The 21,033-nt window shown below is 41.0% G+C and overlaps 1 protein-coding gene across 1 annotated transcript in view; it reads right to left on the minus strand.

The window, feature by feature from the left end:
• Positions 1 to 534: 534 nt before the first annotated feature.
• The window catches only part of LOC106594958 (transient receptor potential cation channel subfamily M member 5), a 44,075-nt gene continuing 23,576 nt past the window's right edge, over positions 535 to 21,033 (minus strand). The window contains exons 19-26 of the mRNA XM_045689597.1: positions 20,155 to 20,287; positions 19,603 to 19,777; positions 18,319 to 18,487; positions 17,607 to 17,785; positions 11,599 to 11,731; positions 11,357 to 11,429; positions 11,126 to 11,216; positions 535 to 833 (exon numbers count right to left, since the gene is read on the minus strand). Of these exons, the coding sequence (XP_045545553.1) occupies positions 676 to 833; positions 11,126 to 11,216; positions 11,357 to 11,429; positions 11,599 to 11,731; positions 17,607 to 17,785; positions 18,319 to 18,487; positions 19,603 to 19,777; positions 20,155 to 20,287 (1,111 nt within the window). The 3' untranslated portion in view covers positions 535 to 675. The remainder of the gene's footprint in view (positions 834 to 11,125; positions 11,217 to 11,356; positions 11,430 to 11,598; positions 11,732 to 17,606; positions 17,786 to 18,318; positions 18,488 to 19,602; positions 19,778 to 20,154; positions 20,288 to 21,033) is intronic.

Below are 21,033 nucleotides of genomic sequence, written 5' to 3' on the forward strand. Positions count from 1 at the left end.
ACTACACAGCTTTGTACGAGATCTTCAGTTTCTTGGCAATTTCTCGCATGGAATAGTCTTCATTTCTCAGAACAAGACTGATGAATTTCAGAAGAAAGTTCTTTGTTTCTGGCCATTTTGAGTCTGTAATCGAACCCACAAATGCTGATGCTCCAGATACTCAACTAGGCTAAAGAAGGCCAGTTTTATTGCTTCTTTAATCAGAACAACAGTTTTCAGCTGTGCTAATATAATTGCAAAAGGGTTTTCTAATGATCAATTAGCCTTTTAAAATGATAAACTTGGATTAGCTAACACAACATACCATTGGAACACAGGAGTGATGGTTGCTGATAATGGGCCGCTGTACGCCTATGTAGATATTCCATTAAAAATATGCCGTTTCCAGCTACAATAGTCATTTACAACATTAACAATGTTTACACTATATTTGTCACTTGTAAATTATTATTGGTACTGAGATATTTGCTAATGTATTGGTGGTGGCACTCTTGAGTAGAAACATGGGTACATCACAAATCACAGTCAGACACATTTGGATCAAGGCTGTTCATTTTAATAAGGCACTTTGGATTCAGATTCAGTCATGTCTCAACTTTAAAACGTTCAGAAAATTTGTGGTTCGATTTCCAGGCTGGGATTCATATTACAAAAACACTACTTTTGATGTGGATGTTATTGGTCGATGTAAGGAAACCTCTTGTTGGCTCCGTATCCTGAGGGGCCTAGTTTAACCTCTCTCCTCTCTGGCTCGATCTCCTTGTCTGACACATTCTGAGGGGGATCTCTGGAAGCGCCGGCCTTCACAGCTGTGACACCAGTAGCCTTGACAGCTATAAGAAAGATTGACATTTAGACTATGCTGCTTTAACAGACAGTTCCTCTCTGTACACCCCACCCAGAACACACACCCACTTTGTCAACAATGCTTCATACCTGCAAATCACTTATAACCACTAGGTTAACAACAGCAAAAAATCACAAGTTCACACTTCTATACTATGAATTGACTTCATCACCAGTCATTGTAACCACTAGCATCCACAGTATATTGTTGTAAAAAACCTCTAGTATGATCATGATCATCACTAGTATCATCACTAGTACCATCACTAGTATCATCACTAGTACCATCACTAGTATCATCACTAGTACCATCACTAGATCCATCACTAGTACCATCACTAGTACCATCCCTACATCATCACTATCATCATCACTAGTGTAAACACTAGTATCATCACTAGTACCATCACTAGCATCATCACTAGTATCATCGCTAGTATCATAACTAGCATCATAACTAGCATCATAACTAGCATCATCACTAGTAGCATAACTAGCATCATCACTAGTATCATCACTAGTATCATCACTAGTATCATCCCTACATCATCACTATCGTCATCACTAGTGTCATCACTAGCATCATCACAAGTATCATCGCTAGTATCATAACTAGCATCATCACGAGTATCATAACTAGCATCATCGCTACATCACCACTATCATCATCACTAGTGTCATCACTAATATCATCACTAGCATCACCACTATCATCATCACTATCATCATCACTAGTATCATCACTAGTGTCATCCCTAGCATCATCCCTAGCATCATCACTAGCATCATCATCACTAGTATCATCACCAGTATCATCATCACTAGTATCATCATGATCATCATCACTAGCATCATTACTAGTATCCTCACTAGCATCATCACTAGTATAATCACTAGTATCTTCACTAGTATCATCGCTATCATGATCATAATCACTAGCATCATCACTAGTATCATCATGATCATTATCACTAGCATAATCACTAGCATAATCACTAGCATCCTCACTAGCATCATCACTAGTATAATCACTAGTATCTTCACTAGTATCATCGCTATCATGATCATAATCACTAGCATCATCACTAGTATCATCATGATCATTATCACTAGCATAATCACTAGCATCCTCACTAGTATCATAACTAGCATCATCGCTAGTTTCATCACTAGTATCATCACTAGTATCATCCCTACATCACCACTATCATCATTACTAGTGTCATCACAAGTATCATCACTAGTATCATCCCTAGTATTCTCACCAGCATCATCACTAGTATCATTACTGGTATCATCACTACATCACCACTAGCATCATCACTAGCATCATCACTGGCATCATCACTAGTATCATCATCACTAGTATCATCACTAGTATCATCATCACTAGTATCCTCACTAACATCATTACTAGTATCCTCACTAGTATCATCACTAGTATCATCATGATCATCATCACTAGCATCATTACTAGTATCAGGAAATTCTTGAAAAAATGGAGCAGCTGGGAGTGAGTGAAAGGCCAGAAAAGAGAAATGCTTGCATGGAGAGGAAATATGCGTCCACGCGGTCCACAACGAAAGGAGGCTGTGTTGTGTGTGGTGATGAAAAGCACAGAGAAAATATATTCTTTTGCAAGCGTTTCAAGGAACTGAAGCCGGTGGAAAAGTTGGCTGCTGTAGAAAAGCTGTGGGCCTGCAAGAGGTGCTTGGTCTGTCATGGAGAAGATGATGAATGCAAAGAGACATACCTGTGCTTGAACAGAAACTGTAAAAAAGACCACCATTTCTTTCTATGCCTGAAGGGAGACTTCAGGAGGAGTGACTCAGAAAGAAGACAATTCAATGTGAGAAGGCATACGCGGACTGAGGAGCAGGAAGAATTTGTATCTAAACTCTCCCCAGAGATGGCGGACAAATTCAAGAGAGCGTTCAACAACATCACCGCAAAGACAAACTGTGGTGAAAAGATCCAGCTTGGAGAGATTGTGTCAGGTGCAGTAGAAGAATTGCCAGTTATTCTAATGCTGCTCGAGGTAACTGCCAATGCAGGACAAAAAATTGGAACCCTGATCGACTTGGCATCAGACACAAATTATATCACCCACAGAGCTGCCAGGAGATTAAATCTTCGAAGTGAAAACATCACTTTAGTCGTCCATGGAGTTGGGGGGATGGCCATGAAAGTTAAAACCAGAAGATATCTCCTCAGAGTGAGGGTCAAAATGCCTAGAGGCACAGAAAGAGCCCATGAGCTTGTCTGCTATGGTTTGAATGAAATTGCCAACATCCACAGAGTCATCAAACCTGAGCAACTCAAGAAGTTCTTCCCAGAAGTCAGTCTAGGAGATCTGAGGAGACCGGAGAGCATTGAGCTACTGATAAGCCACCGCGAAGGAAGACTTGCTCCGCAAAGAGTGAAGGTGATTGGAGACCTTGTCTTATGGGAGAGCCCGCTAGGAAAGATTGTTGGTGGAGCACATCCAGATCTGTTTGAAGAAGTCGATATCGCCGCGCACAGGTCTGGAACGCACTTTGCTCGATCCATGAGAGCAACCGCTGTCAAGTATCAAGAGATAATTAAAACACAAGAGTTCACAGCTGAAACCAAAAGCACAGTTGCTCGCAGAGAGTTCTTGGATTGGTGGAAATGGGATAGCATTGGAGCAGCTTGCGAACCGAAGTGTGGAGGATAGCCGGTGCGGCAATTGTCAACCAGGAGGCAAGGAAATGACTCTGAGTGAGGAAAGGGAGCTGGAGATCATAAGGAAAGGCCTCACGTACATCAAAGCAGATGCTCACAGCGATGAACCGCACTGGGACACAAAATACCCCTGGATTCAAGATCCAAGTTCCCTTCCCTACAACAGGAGTGGGGTTGAAGCCACCTTCTTAAGAACAGAAAACCAACTCAAGAAAGAGCCAGAGTGGAAAATAGCATACACAGCTCAAGTGCATGAAATGGTGGAGAGAAGAGCAGCAAAGAAACTCACCAAAGAGATGATCGCCAGCTGGAAAGGACCAGTATGGTATGTCAGCCACTTGGTGGCGCCAAACCCACACTCTGTCACAACACCTGTACGACTGGTATGGAACAGCAGCCAGAAGTTTAAAGGGGTCAGCATGAATGACCTGCTGCTGAAAGGGCCTGATGTTCTCAATCCCATCCGAGCAGTACTACTCAGGTTCAGAAGAGGTGTCCATGCTGCTCTTGGCGACATCAGGAAGATGTACAATTCGGTGTGGTTAGAAAACCTGGAGATGCATCTCCACAGATTTCTCTGGAGAAACACTGAGGAGGAAGAGATTGAAGAGTATGCCATCACCAGAGTCAACATTGGCGATCGACCAGCAGGGTGCATTGCACAACTGGCCATGAGAGAGACAGCAAAACTGCCCATGTTCGCTCACCTGGAGGAGGAACGTAGGATCCTTGAAGAGGATGCCTATGTCGATGACATCCTGACTTCCCATAATGACTTACAAAAGCTGGACAAGGACACCAAAGGAGTTGAAGAGATCCTGAGGACAGGCGGATTCTTCCTCAAACCCTGGGTCCGGTCAGGCCAAAGTGGGAGGCAGGAGATCGTACCAGGAGAACAAGGAGCGGTGTCAGGCACAGTACTTATTCTCCCAAACCAGATAAGGAAAGGAGACAATAAAGCCCTTGGAGTTGGATACCTTGTTGAAGAGGACAAACTGTACCTTATGACTTCAATCAATTTCTCAAAGAGGAAAAAGAAGATGAGAGTCGGACAAAATCTCCTTGAAGAAGAGGTGAGAGGGACAACTCCAAACCCACTGACGAGAAGAGAACTGCTAAGCCAAGTAGCTAGCCTGTATGACCCAATAGGCCTCGTCACACCTGCCAAACAAAAGGGCGCCATTCTTGTCAGAAAGGCGTTTCAAGAAGCTGGAGGCAAAACTCTGACCCGAAACACGTGGGACAAACCTCTGTCTGAACAATTGAGAGAAGAAGCCATCAAACTGTTTGAGGAGTACACACGTCTTAGCCAAATCACCTTCCACAGAAGCCTCACACCAGTCAACTGGCTTGGTAAACCTTGGGGAATAACATTCTCTGACGGAAGTGAGAAGAGCTATGGAGCCGTAGTGTACTTCAGATGGGAAACCGAGCAAGGCATCCAAGTCAGGTGGGTTGAGTCCAAAGCAAAACTCACACCTTTGGACCAAAAGGGGGAGGCAGTGAAAGCTGAAATCTGCGGTGCTGTCTGCGCAGCACGACTTCGAAAGTACATTGAAAAACACAGTCATAAAGAAATTGAACGATGGCTCCATCTGCTGGACAGTCAAACTGTGGTGGGAGCTATCCAGAGAGACAGTTATGGGTATCAATCTTTCTTCGCGAACAGAGTCGGAGAGATCCAGAAATCCACATCCGTCGAAGACTGGTGGTGGATCCCGGGAGGCCTGAACAGTGCTGACATCATAACAAGAGGGGCAGCCCCAGAAGACCTCCAAGAAGATTCCATGTGGCAAAATGGACCAGCGTTCCTGCGGCAACCCATGGAAGAGTGGCCACAGAAGTCAGCCAAAGAAATTGCAGCTTATACCAAGGAAGACATAAACAAACTTCAAAGGAACTATTTCTCTGCAGCACTGACCAGAGCGCAGGCCAAGAGAAACAAGAATGATGTACTTCCTGAAGTGGGAGTTCAGAAGGAAAGTCAGAGTGATGCACAGCAAAGCAGGCAAAATAACCCAGATGAACCTAAGACTAAGATCCGAAGACCACCAGCTGGCTCTGCGGTAACAAAACTGATTGACATCAGGAAATTCAGCAGCCTGACCAGGCTGATCCGAGTCACTGCCTGGGTTTGGAGAGCTGCAACGAAATGGAAAGAAGTGTTGACCAGGAATTCAGCCTCAGATAAACCAAAGTGGGAGGAAATTCTTTCAACAAACTGGAAGTCCAGAGGCAAACAAGCTGTACTCACTGTTGGGGAGTGTGAAGATGCACTAAGAGACCTGTTCCTTGCAGCACAAGAAGGTATAACCTTTCAAGGCACCACTCTCAACAGACTCGCTGTTTACAGAGATGAAGAGACTGGGCTCTTGGTTTGTGGAGGGAGGTTCAAGATCTTTGATGAGGACGAGACTGCTGTACCAATTCTACCATATGAGGCATGGATATCCACTCTCCTAGCCCAAGAGGCCCATGATGCAAACCATGAAGAAATAGCAGGTACACTCCTCCGGATGAGGAAGAAGGCCTGGGTGATAAAAGGCCGGAAGCTGGCTAAAAAGAGAGTTGACAACTGTGTGGTGTGCAGAAAGGCTAGGGCCAGAAAGTGCCAACAGATCATGAGTGACCTTCCACCCGAGCGTATAACACCAGCCAAACCATTTGAGTACACAACAGTGGACTTATTTGGACCAAATGAAGTCAAGGACGAGGTGAGAAAGAAAGTCAAGCTCAAGGTGTGGGGAATTGTCTTCTGCTGTATGGCATCCAGAGCTATACACACAGATGTTGTCAGTGACCAGTCAACTGAAGGCTTCTTACTAGCCTACCAAAGATTCACGGCACTGAGAGGGCATCCAAAGAAACTGTGGTCAGATCCTGGAAAGAACTTTGTGGGTGCCAGACCTGCCCTCAAAGAGCTCTACCACTTCCTGGATCAACAAATTACATCTGAGCTTGAAAATGAAGCTTCAAAGCATGGAACAGAGTGGAGCTGGAAGATCCACCCAGCAGACTCCCCTCACAGGAATGGTGCTGCAGAAGCAGCTGTTCGCACTGTGAAGCGGGCCTTGCACAATATGAGAGGCGAAGGACTCTTCACATGGAGTGAGTTTCAAACATTTATGTTCATGGCTGCTAACCTTGCCAATGAAAGGCCCATAGATGCCAGGACTCAGAGCCGGGAGGACTGCATAGAATACATCAGCCCTAATTCTCTTCTGCTTGGAAGGACTGGACCTAGGGGAGACTTAGGAAGCTTTGAGTTTGAAGACTACTCCTACAAAAGGTTAAGAGTCATTCAAGCAGAAGTTAACTGGTTCTGGAGGAAGTGGAGTCAGTTGGCTGGACCTAACCTATTTGTGAGGAGTAAGTGGCACACAAAGCAGCGAAACGTGGCCGTTGGAGACGTCGTCTGGCTTGCAGACCAGAACGCTTCGAGGAGTCAGTATAAGCTTGGTAGGGTCGTCAATGTCAACGCTGACAAGGATGGCATTGTGAGAGATGCAAATATACGAACCTTCCCAAGTTATCCCATCTCAACTTTGAAGCATGTTTGTGGAGACAAAGCAAAGAAACGTTCAACCAAAATCCCTGCTACAATTCTTCACAGGGACGTCAGGCGTTTGGTTGTGTTATTACCTGTAGAAGAGCAGAAGTAAAGCGATCGAAGATGGAGCCGATGTGACCTCCTTGGGTTCAAGAACCAGGAGATCAAGTGGGAGGTGTTGCGTCAAAAGACAGGTATTCATATTCAAGGCGTTCAGATTTTCAACTGATTTCAAAGATAAAACACCAACAGGGGGCGAAAGAGTGTATGCATTGTGGAACCCATCATTAGCTTGTGTTTCCCTGGGGAACATATATACTGGTGCACCTTTGTGATAGCAGGTGGTGAAATGTTTGGTGGAAAAGCATTTCACTGGAAGTCCTTCACGGAAGAGGAGACTCTCATCCATACACATTCAGCTCATTTAGGATTCTGGAGACTCAACCGGTAGGCACATGGACATTGTTGTGTAAAATTGTTGCCAGTTAGGTGTTTATTTGTGTTGAGAATTGAGACCAATTGTCTAATTTAGTATATAGTATAATTTAGATAATATGACTACATTAAGATTATATATTTAATTTGAAATGACCTTACTTGAAGTAATGTATATTTCTTTTTGTGTTTTGCCTTTTAAAGGTTATCAACCTAACTAACTAACTAAAGAACTAACTAACTAACTAACTAACTAAGAACTAATTAACTAACTAACTAACTGACTAAAGAAATAAAAGAAGTCAGAAGAAAATTGAGTTGTCCCTTGCGTCCTTCAGTCCTTAAAGGCCTTTTTCAAGTTTGGGCAAAGAGCTGCAGTGTGAACCATACACAACTTGACAATCATGATCATAATCACTAGCATCATCACTAGTATCATCATTATCATTATCACTAGCATAATCACTAGCATAATCACTAGCATCCTCACTAGCATCCTCACTAGCATCCTCACTAGCATCCTCACTAGTACCATTACTAGCATCATCACTAGTATTATGATGATCATAACTAGCATCATCCCTAGTATACTCACCAGCATCCTCACTAGCATCATCACTAGTATCATCCCTACATCACCACTATCATCATCACAAGTATCATCACTAGTATCATTACTGGTATCATCACTACATCACCACTAGCATCATCAATAGCATCATCACTGGCATCATCACTGGCATCATCATCACTAGTATCATCATCACTAGTATCCTCACTAGTATCATCACTAGTATCATCACTAGTATCATCACTAGTATCATCACTAGCATCATTACAATTATCCTCACTAGTATCATCACTAGTATCATCATGATCATCCTCACTAGCATCCTCACTAGCATCCTCACTAGTATCATTACTAGCATCATCACTAGGATTATCATGATCATCACTAGCATCATCCCTAGTATTCTCACCAGCATCATCACTAGCATCATCACTAGTATCATCACTAGCATCATCACTAGCATCATCATCACTAGTATCATCCCTAGTATTCTCACCAGCATCATCACTAGCATCATCACTAGTATCATCACTAGCATCATCACTAGCATCATCATCACTAGTATCATCATGATCATTATCACTAGCATAATCACTCGCATCACTACTAGCATCACCACTAGCATCATCAATAGCATCATCACTAGCATCATCACTGGCATCATCACTAGTATCATCATCACTAGTATCATCATCACTAGTATCATCATCACTAGTATCATCACGAGCATCATCACTAGTATCCTCACTAGTATCATCACTAGTATCATCACTAGTATCATCATGATCATCATCACTAGCATCATTACTAGTATCCTCACTAGCATCATCACTAGTATAATCACTAGTATCATCACTAGCAACATCACTAGTATCATCACTGTCATGATTATAATCACTAGCATCATCACTAGTATCATCATGATCATTATCACTAGCATCCTCACTAGCATCCTCACTAGCATCCTCACTAGCATCCTCACTAGTATCATTACTAGCATCATCACTAGGATTATCATGATCATCACTAGCATCATCCCTAGTATTCTCACCAGCATCATCACTAGCATCATCACTAGTATCATCACTAGCATCATCATTAGTATCATCATCACTAGTATCATCATGATCATTATCACTAGCATCATCACTAGCATCATCAATAGCATCATCACTGGCATCATCACTAGTATCATCACTAGTATCATCACTAGTATCATCACTAGTATCATCACTAGTATCATTACTAGTATCCTCACTAGTATCATCACTAGTATCATCATGATCATCATCACTAGTATCATCACTAGCAACATCACTAGTATCATCAATGTCATGATTATAATCACTAGCATCATCACTAGCATCATCACTAGCATCATCAATAGCATCATCAATAGCATCATCACTGGCATCATCACTGGCATCATCACTGGCATCATCACTAGTATCATCACTAGTATCATCATCACTAGTATCATCCTCACTAGTATCCTCACTAGTATCCTCACTAGTATCATTACTAGTATCCTCACTAGAATCATCACTAGTATAATCACTAGTATCATCACTAGCAACATCACTAGTATCATCACTGTCATGATTATAATCACTAGCATCATCACTAGTATCATCATGATCATTATCACTAGCATAATCACTAGCATAATCACTAGCATCCTCACTAGCATCCTCACTAGTATTCTCACCAGCATCATCACTAGCATCATCACTAGTATCATCACTAGCATCATCACTAGTATCATCACTAGTATCATCATCACTAGTATCATCATGATCATTATCACTAGCATAATCACTAGCATCCTCACTAGCATCCTCACTAGCATCCTCACTAGTATCATTACTAGCATCATACTAGCATCCTCACTAGCATCCTCACTAGCATCCTCACTAGCATCTTCACTAGCATCATCAGTAGCATCATCACTAGTATTATCATCACTAGTATCATCATCAGTATCATGATCATCATCACTAGTATCATCATTATCATCATCATGATCATCATTATCATCATCACTAGTATCATCACTAGTATCATCATGATCATCATCACTAGTATCATCATCACTAGTATCATCATCACTAGTATCATCATCACTAGTATCATCATGATCATTATCACTAGCATAATCACTAGCATAATCACTAGCATCATCCCTAGTTCTCACTAGTATCATCACTAGCATCATCACTACTATCATCATGATCATCATCACTAGTATCACCACTAGTATCATCATCACTAGTATCACCACTAGTATCATCATCACTAGTATCATCATCACTAGTATCATCATCAGTATCATGATCATCATCATCACTAGTATCATCATTATCATCATCATGATCATCATTATCATCATCACTAGTATCATCACTAGTATCATCATGATCATCATCACTAGTATCATCATCACTAGTATCATCATCACTAGTATCATCATCACTAGTATCATCATGATCATCATCACTAGTATCACCACTAGTATCATCATCACTAGTATCATCATCACTAGTATCATCATGATCATCATCACTAGTATCATCACTAGTATCATCATGATCATCATCACTAGTATCATCAGTACTATCATCATTATCACGATCATCATCACTAGTATCATCACTAGTATCATCAGTAGTTTCAACATTATCATCATCATCATGATCATCATCACTAGTATCATCATGATCATCATCACCAGTATCATCACTAGTATCATCATGATCATCATCATGATCATCATTATCATCATCACCAGTATCATCACCAGTATCATCATGATCATCATCACTAGTATCATCAGTAGTATCATCATTATCATCATCACTAGCATCATCATTATGAGCATCAATATCATCATCACTAGAATCATCACTAGCATCATCATGATCATCATCACTAGTATCATCAGTAGTATCATCAGTAGTATCATCATTATCATCATTATCACTAGCATCATCATGATCATCATTAGCATCATCACTCACATGGAACTCTGGGGGCCTCTCTCTCACACTTGAGTGTACTCTGGGAAAAGCACTCAGCGATCCAGGACAGCACCTCCCCACAGTACTTCACCTGGGGGTGGGAAAGACAGAGGCATACCTTTTACACACGTACCATCACTAGTGTTGTCTGGCCGAGGTTCCACTTTTGGGACTACTCTATTGGTTCCATTATGCCAGGCATAATAAATCAATGTCTCTCTATTTTTGTACCTGAGTTTCCATGGATGACATTCGCTTCTCTTGCTCCTTGAATCCTCCAACAATCTTCAATAAGCTCTGAACCCTTTTGTCACAAAGAAAAACATTTGAAAAACACATTGAATATCAAAGACATAAATGAAGGATACAGACTGACTTAAAGGTAGTTCATAAGAATTACAAATATACAACACACACAAGGTGGTGGGAATGGATAATTACCATTACAAAACAAAACATTGTGAAAGAGTTACTTGGAAGAGGTGCTCTTCAGTCTCTCCTCACTGCTCTCCAGATGCTGCCGTTCCAGTTTGGCCAGATAATTCTCCTTCTGTACTGTCTCCCAGGTCATCAACCTCTGGTCCAGACCTGCAGGCAGCTCCCTCTCTGAACACACAACACAAACACCACTCTGTAAGTATCTATGTACTAGCACCAACACCACTCTGTTAGTATCTATGTACTAGCACCAACACCACTCTGTTAGTATCTATATACTAGCACCAACACCACTCTGTTAGTATCTATGTACTAGCACCAACACCAATCTGTAAGTATCTATGTACTAGCATCAACACCACTGTTAGTATCTATATACTAGCACCAACACCACTCTGTTAGTATCTATATACTAGCACCAACACCACTCTGTAAGTATCTATGTACTAGCATCAACACCACTCTGTTAGTATCTTAATACTTGCACCAACACAACTCTGTTAGTATCTATATACTAGCACCAACACCACTCTGTAAGTATCTATATACTAGCACCAACACCATGGTGTAAGTATCTATGTACTAGCACCAACACCACTCTGTTAGTATCTATATACTAGCACCAACACCACTCTGTTAGTATCTATATATTAGCACCAACACCACTCTGTTAGTATCTATATACTAGCACCAACACCACTCTGTTAGTATCTATGTACTAGCACCAACACCACTCTGTTAGTATCTATATACTAGCACCAACACCACTCTGTAAGTATATATGTACTAGCACCAACACCCCTCTGTTAGTATCTATATACCCTATACCAACACCACTCTGTTAGTATCTATATACTAGCACCAACACCACTCTGTAAGTATCTATATACTAGCACCAACACCATGGTGTAAGTATCTATGTACTAGCACCAACACCACTCTGTTAGTATCTATATACTAGCACCAACACCACTCTGTTAGTATCTATATATTAGCACCAACACCACTCTGTTAGTATCTATATACTAGCACCAACACCACTCTGTTAGTATCTATATACTAGCACCAACACCACTCTGTTAGTATCTATGTACTAGCACCAACACCACTCTGTTAGTATCTATATACTAGCACCAACACCACTCTGTAAGTATATATGTACTAGCACCAACACCCCTCTGTTAGTATCTATATACCCTATACCAACACCACTCTGTTAGTATCTATATACTAGCACCAACACCACTCTGTTAGTATGTATGTACTAGCACCAACACCACTCTGTTAGTATCTATGTACTAGCACCAACACCACTCTGTATGTATCTATATACTAGCACCAACACCACTCTGTAAGTATCTATATACTAGCACCAACACCACTCTGTAAGTATCTATATACTAGCACCAACACCACTCTGTTAGTATCTATGTACTAGCACCAACACCACTCTGTTAGTATCTATGTACTAGCACCAACACCACTCTGTTAGTATCTATGTACTAGCACCAACACCACTCTGTTAGTATCTATGTACTAGCACCAACACCACTCTGTTAGTATCTATGTACTAGCACCAACACCACTCTGTTAGTATCTATGTACTAGCACCAACACCACTCTGTTAGTATCTATGTACTAGCACCAACACCACTCTGTAAGTATCTATGTACTAGCACCAACACCACTCTGTTAGTATCTATGTACTAGCACCAACACCACTCTGTTAGTATCTATGTACTAGCACCAACACCCGTCTGTTAGTATCTATATACCCTATACCAACACCACTCTGTTAGTATCTATATACTAGCACCAACACCACTCTGTTAGTATGTATGTACTAGCACCAACACCACTCTGTAAGTATCTATATACTAGCACCAACACCATGGTGTAAGTATCTATGTACTAGCACCAACACCACTCTGTTAGTATCTATATACTAGCACCAACACCACTCTGTTAGTATCTATATATTAGCACCAACACCACTCTGTTAGTATCTATATACTAGCACCAACACCACTCTGTTAGTATCTATGTACTAGCACCAACACCACTCTGTTAGTATCTATATACTAGCACCAACACCACTCTGTAAGTATATATGTACTAGCACCAACACCCCTCTGTTAGTATCTATATACCCTATACCAACACCACTCTGTTAGTATCTATATACTAGCACCAACACCACTCTGTAAGTATCTATATACTAGCACCAACACCATGGTGTAAGTATCTATGTACTAGCACCAACACCACTCTGTTAGTATCTATATACTAGCACCAACACCACTCTGTTAGTATCTATATATTAGCACCAACACCACTCTGTTAGTATCTATATACTAGCACCAACACCACTCTGTTAGTATCTATGTACTAGCACCAACACCACTCTGTTAGTATCTATATACTAGCACCAACACCACTCTGTAAGTATATATGTACTAGCACCAACACCCCTCTGTTAGTATCTATATACCCTATACCAACACCACTCTGTTAGTATCTATGTACTAGCACCAACACCACTCTGTTAGTATCTATGTACTAGCACCAACACCACTCTGTAAGTATCTATGTACTAGCACCAACACCAATCTGTAAGTATCTATGTACTAGCATCAACACCACTGTTAGTATCTATATACTAGCACCAACACCACTCTGTTAGTATCTATATACTAGCACCAACACCACTCTGTAAGTATCTATGTACTAGCATCAACACCACTCTGTTAGTATCTTAATACTTGCACCAACACCACTCTGTTAGTATCTATATACTAGCACCAACACCACTCTGTAAGTATCTATATACTAGCACCAACACCATGGTGTAAGTATCTATGTACTAGCACCAACACCACTCTGTTAGTATCTATATACTAGCACCAACACCACTCTGTTAGTATCTATATATTAGCACCAACACCACTCTGTTAGTATCTATATACTAGCACCAACACCACTCTGTTAGTATCTATGTACTAGCACCAACACCACTCTGTTAGTATCTATATACTAGCACCAACACCACTCTGTAAGTATATATGTACTAGCACCAACACCCCTCTGTTAGTATCTATATACCCTAGCACCAACACCACTCTGTTAGTATCTATATACTAGCACCAACACCACTCTGTAAGTATCTATGTACTAGCACCAACACCACTCTGTTAGTATCTATGTACTAGCACCAACACCACTCTGTTAGTATCTATATACTAGCACCAACACCACTCTGTTAGTATCTATATACTAGCACCAACACCACTCTGTTAGTATCTATATACTAGCACCAACACCACTCTGTTAGTATCTATATACCCTAGCACCAACACCACTCTGTTAGTATCTATATACTAGCACCAACACCACTCTGTTAGTATCTATGTACTAGCACCAACACCACTCTGTTAGTATCTATGTACTAGCACCAACACCACTCTGTTAGTATCTATGTACTAGCACCAACACCACTCTGTTAGTATCTATGTACTAGCACCAACACCACTCTGTTAGTATCTATGTACTAGCACCAACACCACTCTGTTAGTATCTATGTACTAGCACCAACACCACTCTGTTAGTATCTATGTACTAGCACCAACACCACTCTGTTAGTATCTATATACCTAGCACCAACACCACTCTGTTAGTATCTATGTACTAGCACCAACACCACTCTGTTAGTATCTATGTACTAGCACCAACACCACTCTGTAAGTATCTATATACTAGCACCAACACCACTCTGTTAGTATCTATGTACTAGCACCAACACCACTCTGTTAGTATCTATATACTAGCACCAACACCACTCTGTTAGTATCTATATACTAGCACCAACACCACTCTGTTAGTATCTATGTACTAGCACCAACACCACTCTGTTAGTATCTATGTACTAGCACCAACACCACTCTGTTAGTATCTATATACTAGCACCAACACCACTCTGTTAGTATCTATGTACCCTAGCACCAACACCACTCTGTTAGTATCTATATACCTAGCACCAACACCACTCTGTAAGTATCTATATACTAGCACCAACACCACTCTGTTAGTATCTATGTACTAGCACCAACACCACTCTGTTAGTATCTATATACTAGCACCAACACCACTCTGTTAGTATCTATATATTAGCACCAACACCACTCTGTTAGTATCTATATACTAGCACCAACACCACTCTGTTAGTATCTATGTACTAGCACCAACACCACTCTGTTAGTATCTATATACTAGCACAAACACCACTCTGTAAGTATATATGTACTAGCACCAACACCCCTCTGTTAGTATCTATATACCCTATACCAACACCACTCTGTTAGTATCTATGTACTAGCACCAACACCACTCTGTTAGTATCTATGTACTAGCACCAACACCACTCTGTAAGTATCTATGTACTAGCACCAACACCACTCTGTTAGTATCTATGTACTAGCACCAACACCACTCTGTTAGTATCTATGTACTAGCACCAACACCCCTCTGTTAGTATCTATTAACCCTATACCAACACCACTCTGTTAGTATCTATATACTAGCACCAACACCACTCTGTTAGTATGTATGTACTAGCACCAACACCACTCTGTAAGTATCTATATACTAGCACCAACACCACCAACACCACTCTGTAAGTATCTATATACTAGCACCAACACCACTCTGTTAGTATCTATGTACTAGCACCAACACCACTCTGTTAGTATCTATGTACTAGCACCAACACCACTCTGTTAGTATCTATGTACTAGCACCAACACCACTCTGTTAGTATCTATGTACTAGCACCAACACCACTCTGTTAGTATCTATGTACTAGCACCAACACCACTCTGTTAGTATCTATATACTAGCACCAACACCACTCTGTTAGTATCTATGTACTAGCACCAACACCACTCTGTTAGTATCTATATACTAGCACCAACACCACTCTGTATCTATATACTAGCACCAACACCACTCTGTTAGTATCTATATACTAGCACCAACACCACTCTGTTAGTATCTATATACTAGCACCAACACCACTCTGTTAGTATCTATATACTAGCACCAACATCACTCTGTAAGTATCTATGTACTAGCACCAACACCACTCTGTTAGTATCTATGTACTAGCACCAACACCACTCTGTTAGTATCTATATACTAGCACCAACACCACTCTGTTAGTATCTATATACTAGCACCAACACCACTCTGTAAGTATCTATGTACTAGCACCAACACCACTCTGTTAGTATCTATATACTAGCACCAACACCACTCTGTTAGTATCTATATACTAGCACCAACACCACTCTGTTAGTATCTATATACTAGCACCAACACCACTCTGTAAGTATCTATGTACTAGCACCAACACCACTCTGTTAGTATCTATGTACTAGCACCAACACCACTCTGTTAGTATCTATATACTAGCACCAACACCACTCTGTTAGTATCTATGTACTAGCACCAACACCACTCTGTTAGTATCTATGTACTAGCACCAACACCACTCTGTTAGTATCTATATACTAGCACCAACACCACTCTGTTAGTATCTATATACTAGCACCAACACCACTCTGTTAGTATCTATATACTAGCACCAACACCACTCTGTTAGTATCTATGTACTAGCACCAACACCACTCTGTTTGTATCTATGTACTAGCACCAACACCACTCTGTTAGTATCTATATACTAGCACCAACACCACTCTGTTAGTATCTATATACTAGCACCAACACCACTCTGTTAGTATCTATGTACTAGCACCAACACCACTCTGTTTGTATCTATGCACTAGCACCAACAACACGGTGTTATGTTTCATATTAAACTGAATTGTGTTGTGTACGTTCACACTACAATGTGCAGTAGGGCTGCTGCAACCGACAATGTATAAAAACACATGTACTGTATATGAATGTGTGAATGTGTAACTATGTACCTACATAACTATACATGTCTGTATGTATGCGATGTAAATACGTCTGTTTCTGGCCCTACCTAGTTGCTCCAGTTTGGGCTCAGGCCTCTTGACCAGGCTGAGGAGGAGCTGGGAGCAGTGGCTGATGATGATGAAGGGCGGGGCTAAGGCTGGCCGGCTGTGGTACTCCACGATCAGGTTGTACCTCTGGAACTTCCAGAAGATGTCCGTGTTGCCCTGCACCACCTGGAATGTGTAGCTGTAGGCACGCAGGTGGAGGAAAGATCACAGTGAGAATACACTGCATGAGATACATGTGAGTAAGTATTGATATTTTTTCTGTGTTAATCCAAGGTAAAGAGACAGTTGAATTGTGTATGCCCGTGAAATATACAACCTTATTCATTATTATTATTAATAATCATAACAGATGGTTGTGTGAGACAGTCACAGTTCAGGCCGGACTCTTCCTGTCAATCATTAAAAGCTCTGTGGGTCTATAGGCTTTGTTCAAACAAAACTTTAACCCAGCTGTTCTGGGTCAAAGAAAACAAAACAAAAGTATGTTTCAATGATTGTGCATGCAAGTTTATTCCTGGGTTATTTCCTGGGTGATGACTGTGGCCTGAGTAACACGTGTGTGTTAAGTCTGACCTTGTACATATTTGCCATTTAGCAGATGTTTTCATTTTACATACGGGTGGTTCCGAGAATTTAACCCACTATCTTGTCGTTGTCAAGCCCCATGTTCTACCAACTGAGCTGCAGAGTAGCGTGTGTGTTGAGTCTGACCTGAACATGGCGATGAGGAGGTTGAGCAGCAGAACGTTGGTAACCAGTAAGAAGATGACCAGCAGTAGGATGACCAGCCAGTTGGCGTAGATGTTGGGACAAGGGGGCAGAGTTCCCATGATGATCTCCTCTATCACCGTGGTGCAGTTGGTCTCGGGCATCCGTGCCACTGGGAAGATTACATTCGATAGTTCTTCAAAATGTACCACTGAACGAAACTGAACTACATGTAAACTACATGTAAACTGAACTACATGTAAACTGAACTACATGTAAACTACATGTAAACTGAACTACATGTAAACTCAACAACATGTAAACTACTTGTAAACTGAACTACATGTAAACTACTTGTAAACTGAACTACATGTAAACTACAAGTAAACTGAACTACATGTAAACTACAAGTAAACTGAACTACATGTACACTACAAGTAAACTGAACTACATGTACACTACAAGTAAACTGAACTACATGTAAACTACATCTTTTTTATTATTATTATTTTTATTTCACCTTTATTTAACCAGGAAGGCCAGTTGAGAACAAGTTCTCATTTACAACTGCGACCTGGCCAAGATAAAGCAAAGCAGTGCTGAACTGAATTACATGTAAACTACATGTAAACTACATGTAAACTGAACTACATGTAAACTACATGTAAACTGAACAACATGAAAACTACATCACAAAGGAACCACATGTAAACTACATGTAAACGGAACCACATGTAAATGACATGAAAACAGATCTACATGTAAACTACATATAAACATAAGTACATGTAAACTACATTTAAACTGAACTACATCTAAACTACATGTAAACTGGCTATGTGTGAACTACATGTAAACTGACTACATGTGAACTACATGTAAACTGGCTATGTGTGAGCTACATGTAAACTGGCTATGTGTGAACTAAATGTAAATGGAAGTACATGTAAACTACATGTGCACCAGTGGAGGCTGCTGAGGGGAGGATGGCTCATAATAATGGCTGGAACGGAGAATATGGATCTATATAAACCATGTGTTTGATGGATTTGATACCATTCCACTTACTTCGTTCCAGACATGACCATGAGCTCGTCCTCCCCAATTAAGGTGCTACCAACCTCCTGTGATGTGAACTACATGTAAACTGAACTACATGTGAACTACATGTAAACTGAACTACATGTGAACTACATGTAAACTGAACTACATGTAAACAGAACTACATGTACATGACTATAACAGAGCAGAGGCATTGCTAGAAAAACAGAAAACATTATATCTCACCGTCAATCTCCTCCAGTGGGATCTGGCCAAAGATGTGCAGGTAGGGTCGATACAGGACCCTGCGAAACACCCAGTCTAGGCGCGGGTCGTTGGGGTGGAGAAGGGCCTGAGTAGCCACGCCGTACGCTATGAGCCACACACTCAGGAAGAACAGGAAGAAGAACACATCCTTCATCTGCAAGGAAGAACAGAGCACAAACATTACGTGTAATCCTCATCTGACATACACCACAAATGTACCAGGTTATAAAGTATGGTTATAACCACAATTCCATTTATACACAACAGGGTTGGGGTCAATTACTGTCAATTCAAGAAGTACACTGGAATTACAATTACAATGAATAATAATAATAATCAATGACAAATGTTTTGTTTTTTAAAATTTGATTTACTTTCTGAATTGACTGGAATTTAAATGGAATTGACCTCAACCCTGATACACAAATACATTAGAGTTTTCTAAATGTGGTTTAGTTGGGCTACATTGTATTTATGGGTCATGCTTTGTGGGTCATACATGTTTGTCTTTTGAACAGTTCTCTACTTTACCATCCTCTCCACAATGATGATCTTGGGCCCCAGTTGCTTGTGGATGGCGAAGATGTGGATAAGACGCAGTGTGAACACCATGAAGTCCAGCGCCAGAACCGTTCGTCCCGCCTCATACGTGTCTTTCACCATCCTGTCATAATTACACCCTATATTAGTCCTATATTAAACTATGGCTCTCAAATTCAAATCTGGACCTCGAAGCCAGTTCCACAGATTTTTTGTAAATGTTAAAAAATTCTCCTCCCCCTAATCAGGAACTGATTAAGACCTGGGACACCAGGTGGATGCAATGAATTATCAGGTAGAAGACCAAAGCAGCAGTAGTCCCCGGTCCTCGTAGGGTCAGATTTGAATACCCCAGCTGTACGGAGTTAATGTCACTAGCAATGTCACTTCATACAGTAAATTTACTGAAAATCAGCAGTTCTCTTTCTATCACTAGATATCACACCACAACTATAGCCTACTGTAGCCTATCATATATCCTACCTACTGTAGCCTATCATATAGCCTACCTACTGTAGCCTATCATATATCCTACCTACTGTAGCCTATCATATAGCCTACCTACTGTAGCCTATCAAAACGAATTTCTTGTTAGAAATCGTCACTTTTTTTTAATCAAATCCTCCTGCTGCAGGGTTATTTTACTCTTGCGACGAAACCGGTCAAATTAAGATCCTACACCTGTATATTTACATTTTTTGGAAAAGCCCATTGAGACCCAGAGCCTCTTTTTCAAGGGAGACCTGGCCGAGAAGGCAGTAACAATCAATACATTACATCATTAAAATATACAACAATACAATACAACAACATGATCCAGCCTAAAAAAAAGCATTTACACTCCTCCGTAACAGAGTCTCTCATCAATAT

The sequence above is a fragment of the Salmo salar genome, chromosome ssa11 (genome assembly GCF_905237065.1).
Source record: "Salmo salar chromosome ssa11, Ssal_v3.1, whole genome shotgun sequence".
Lineage (NCBI taxonomy): Eukaryota > Metazoa > Chordata > Actinopteri > Salmoniformes > Salmonidae > Salmo > Salmo salar.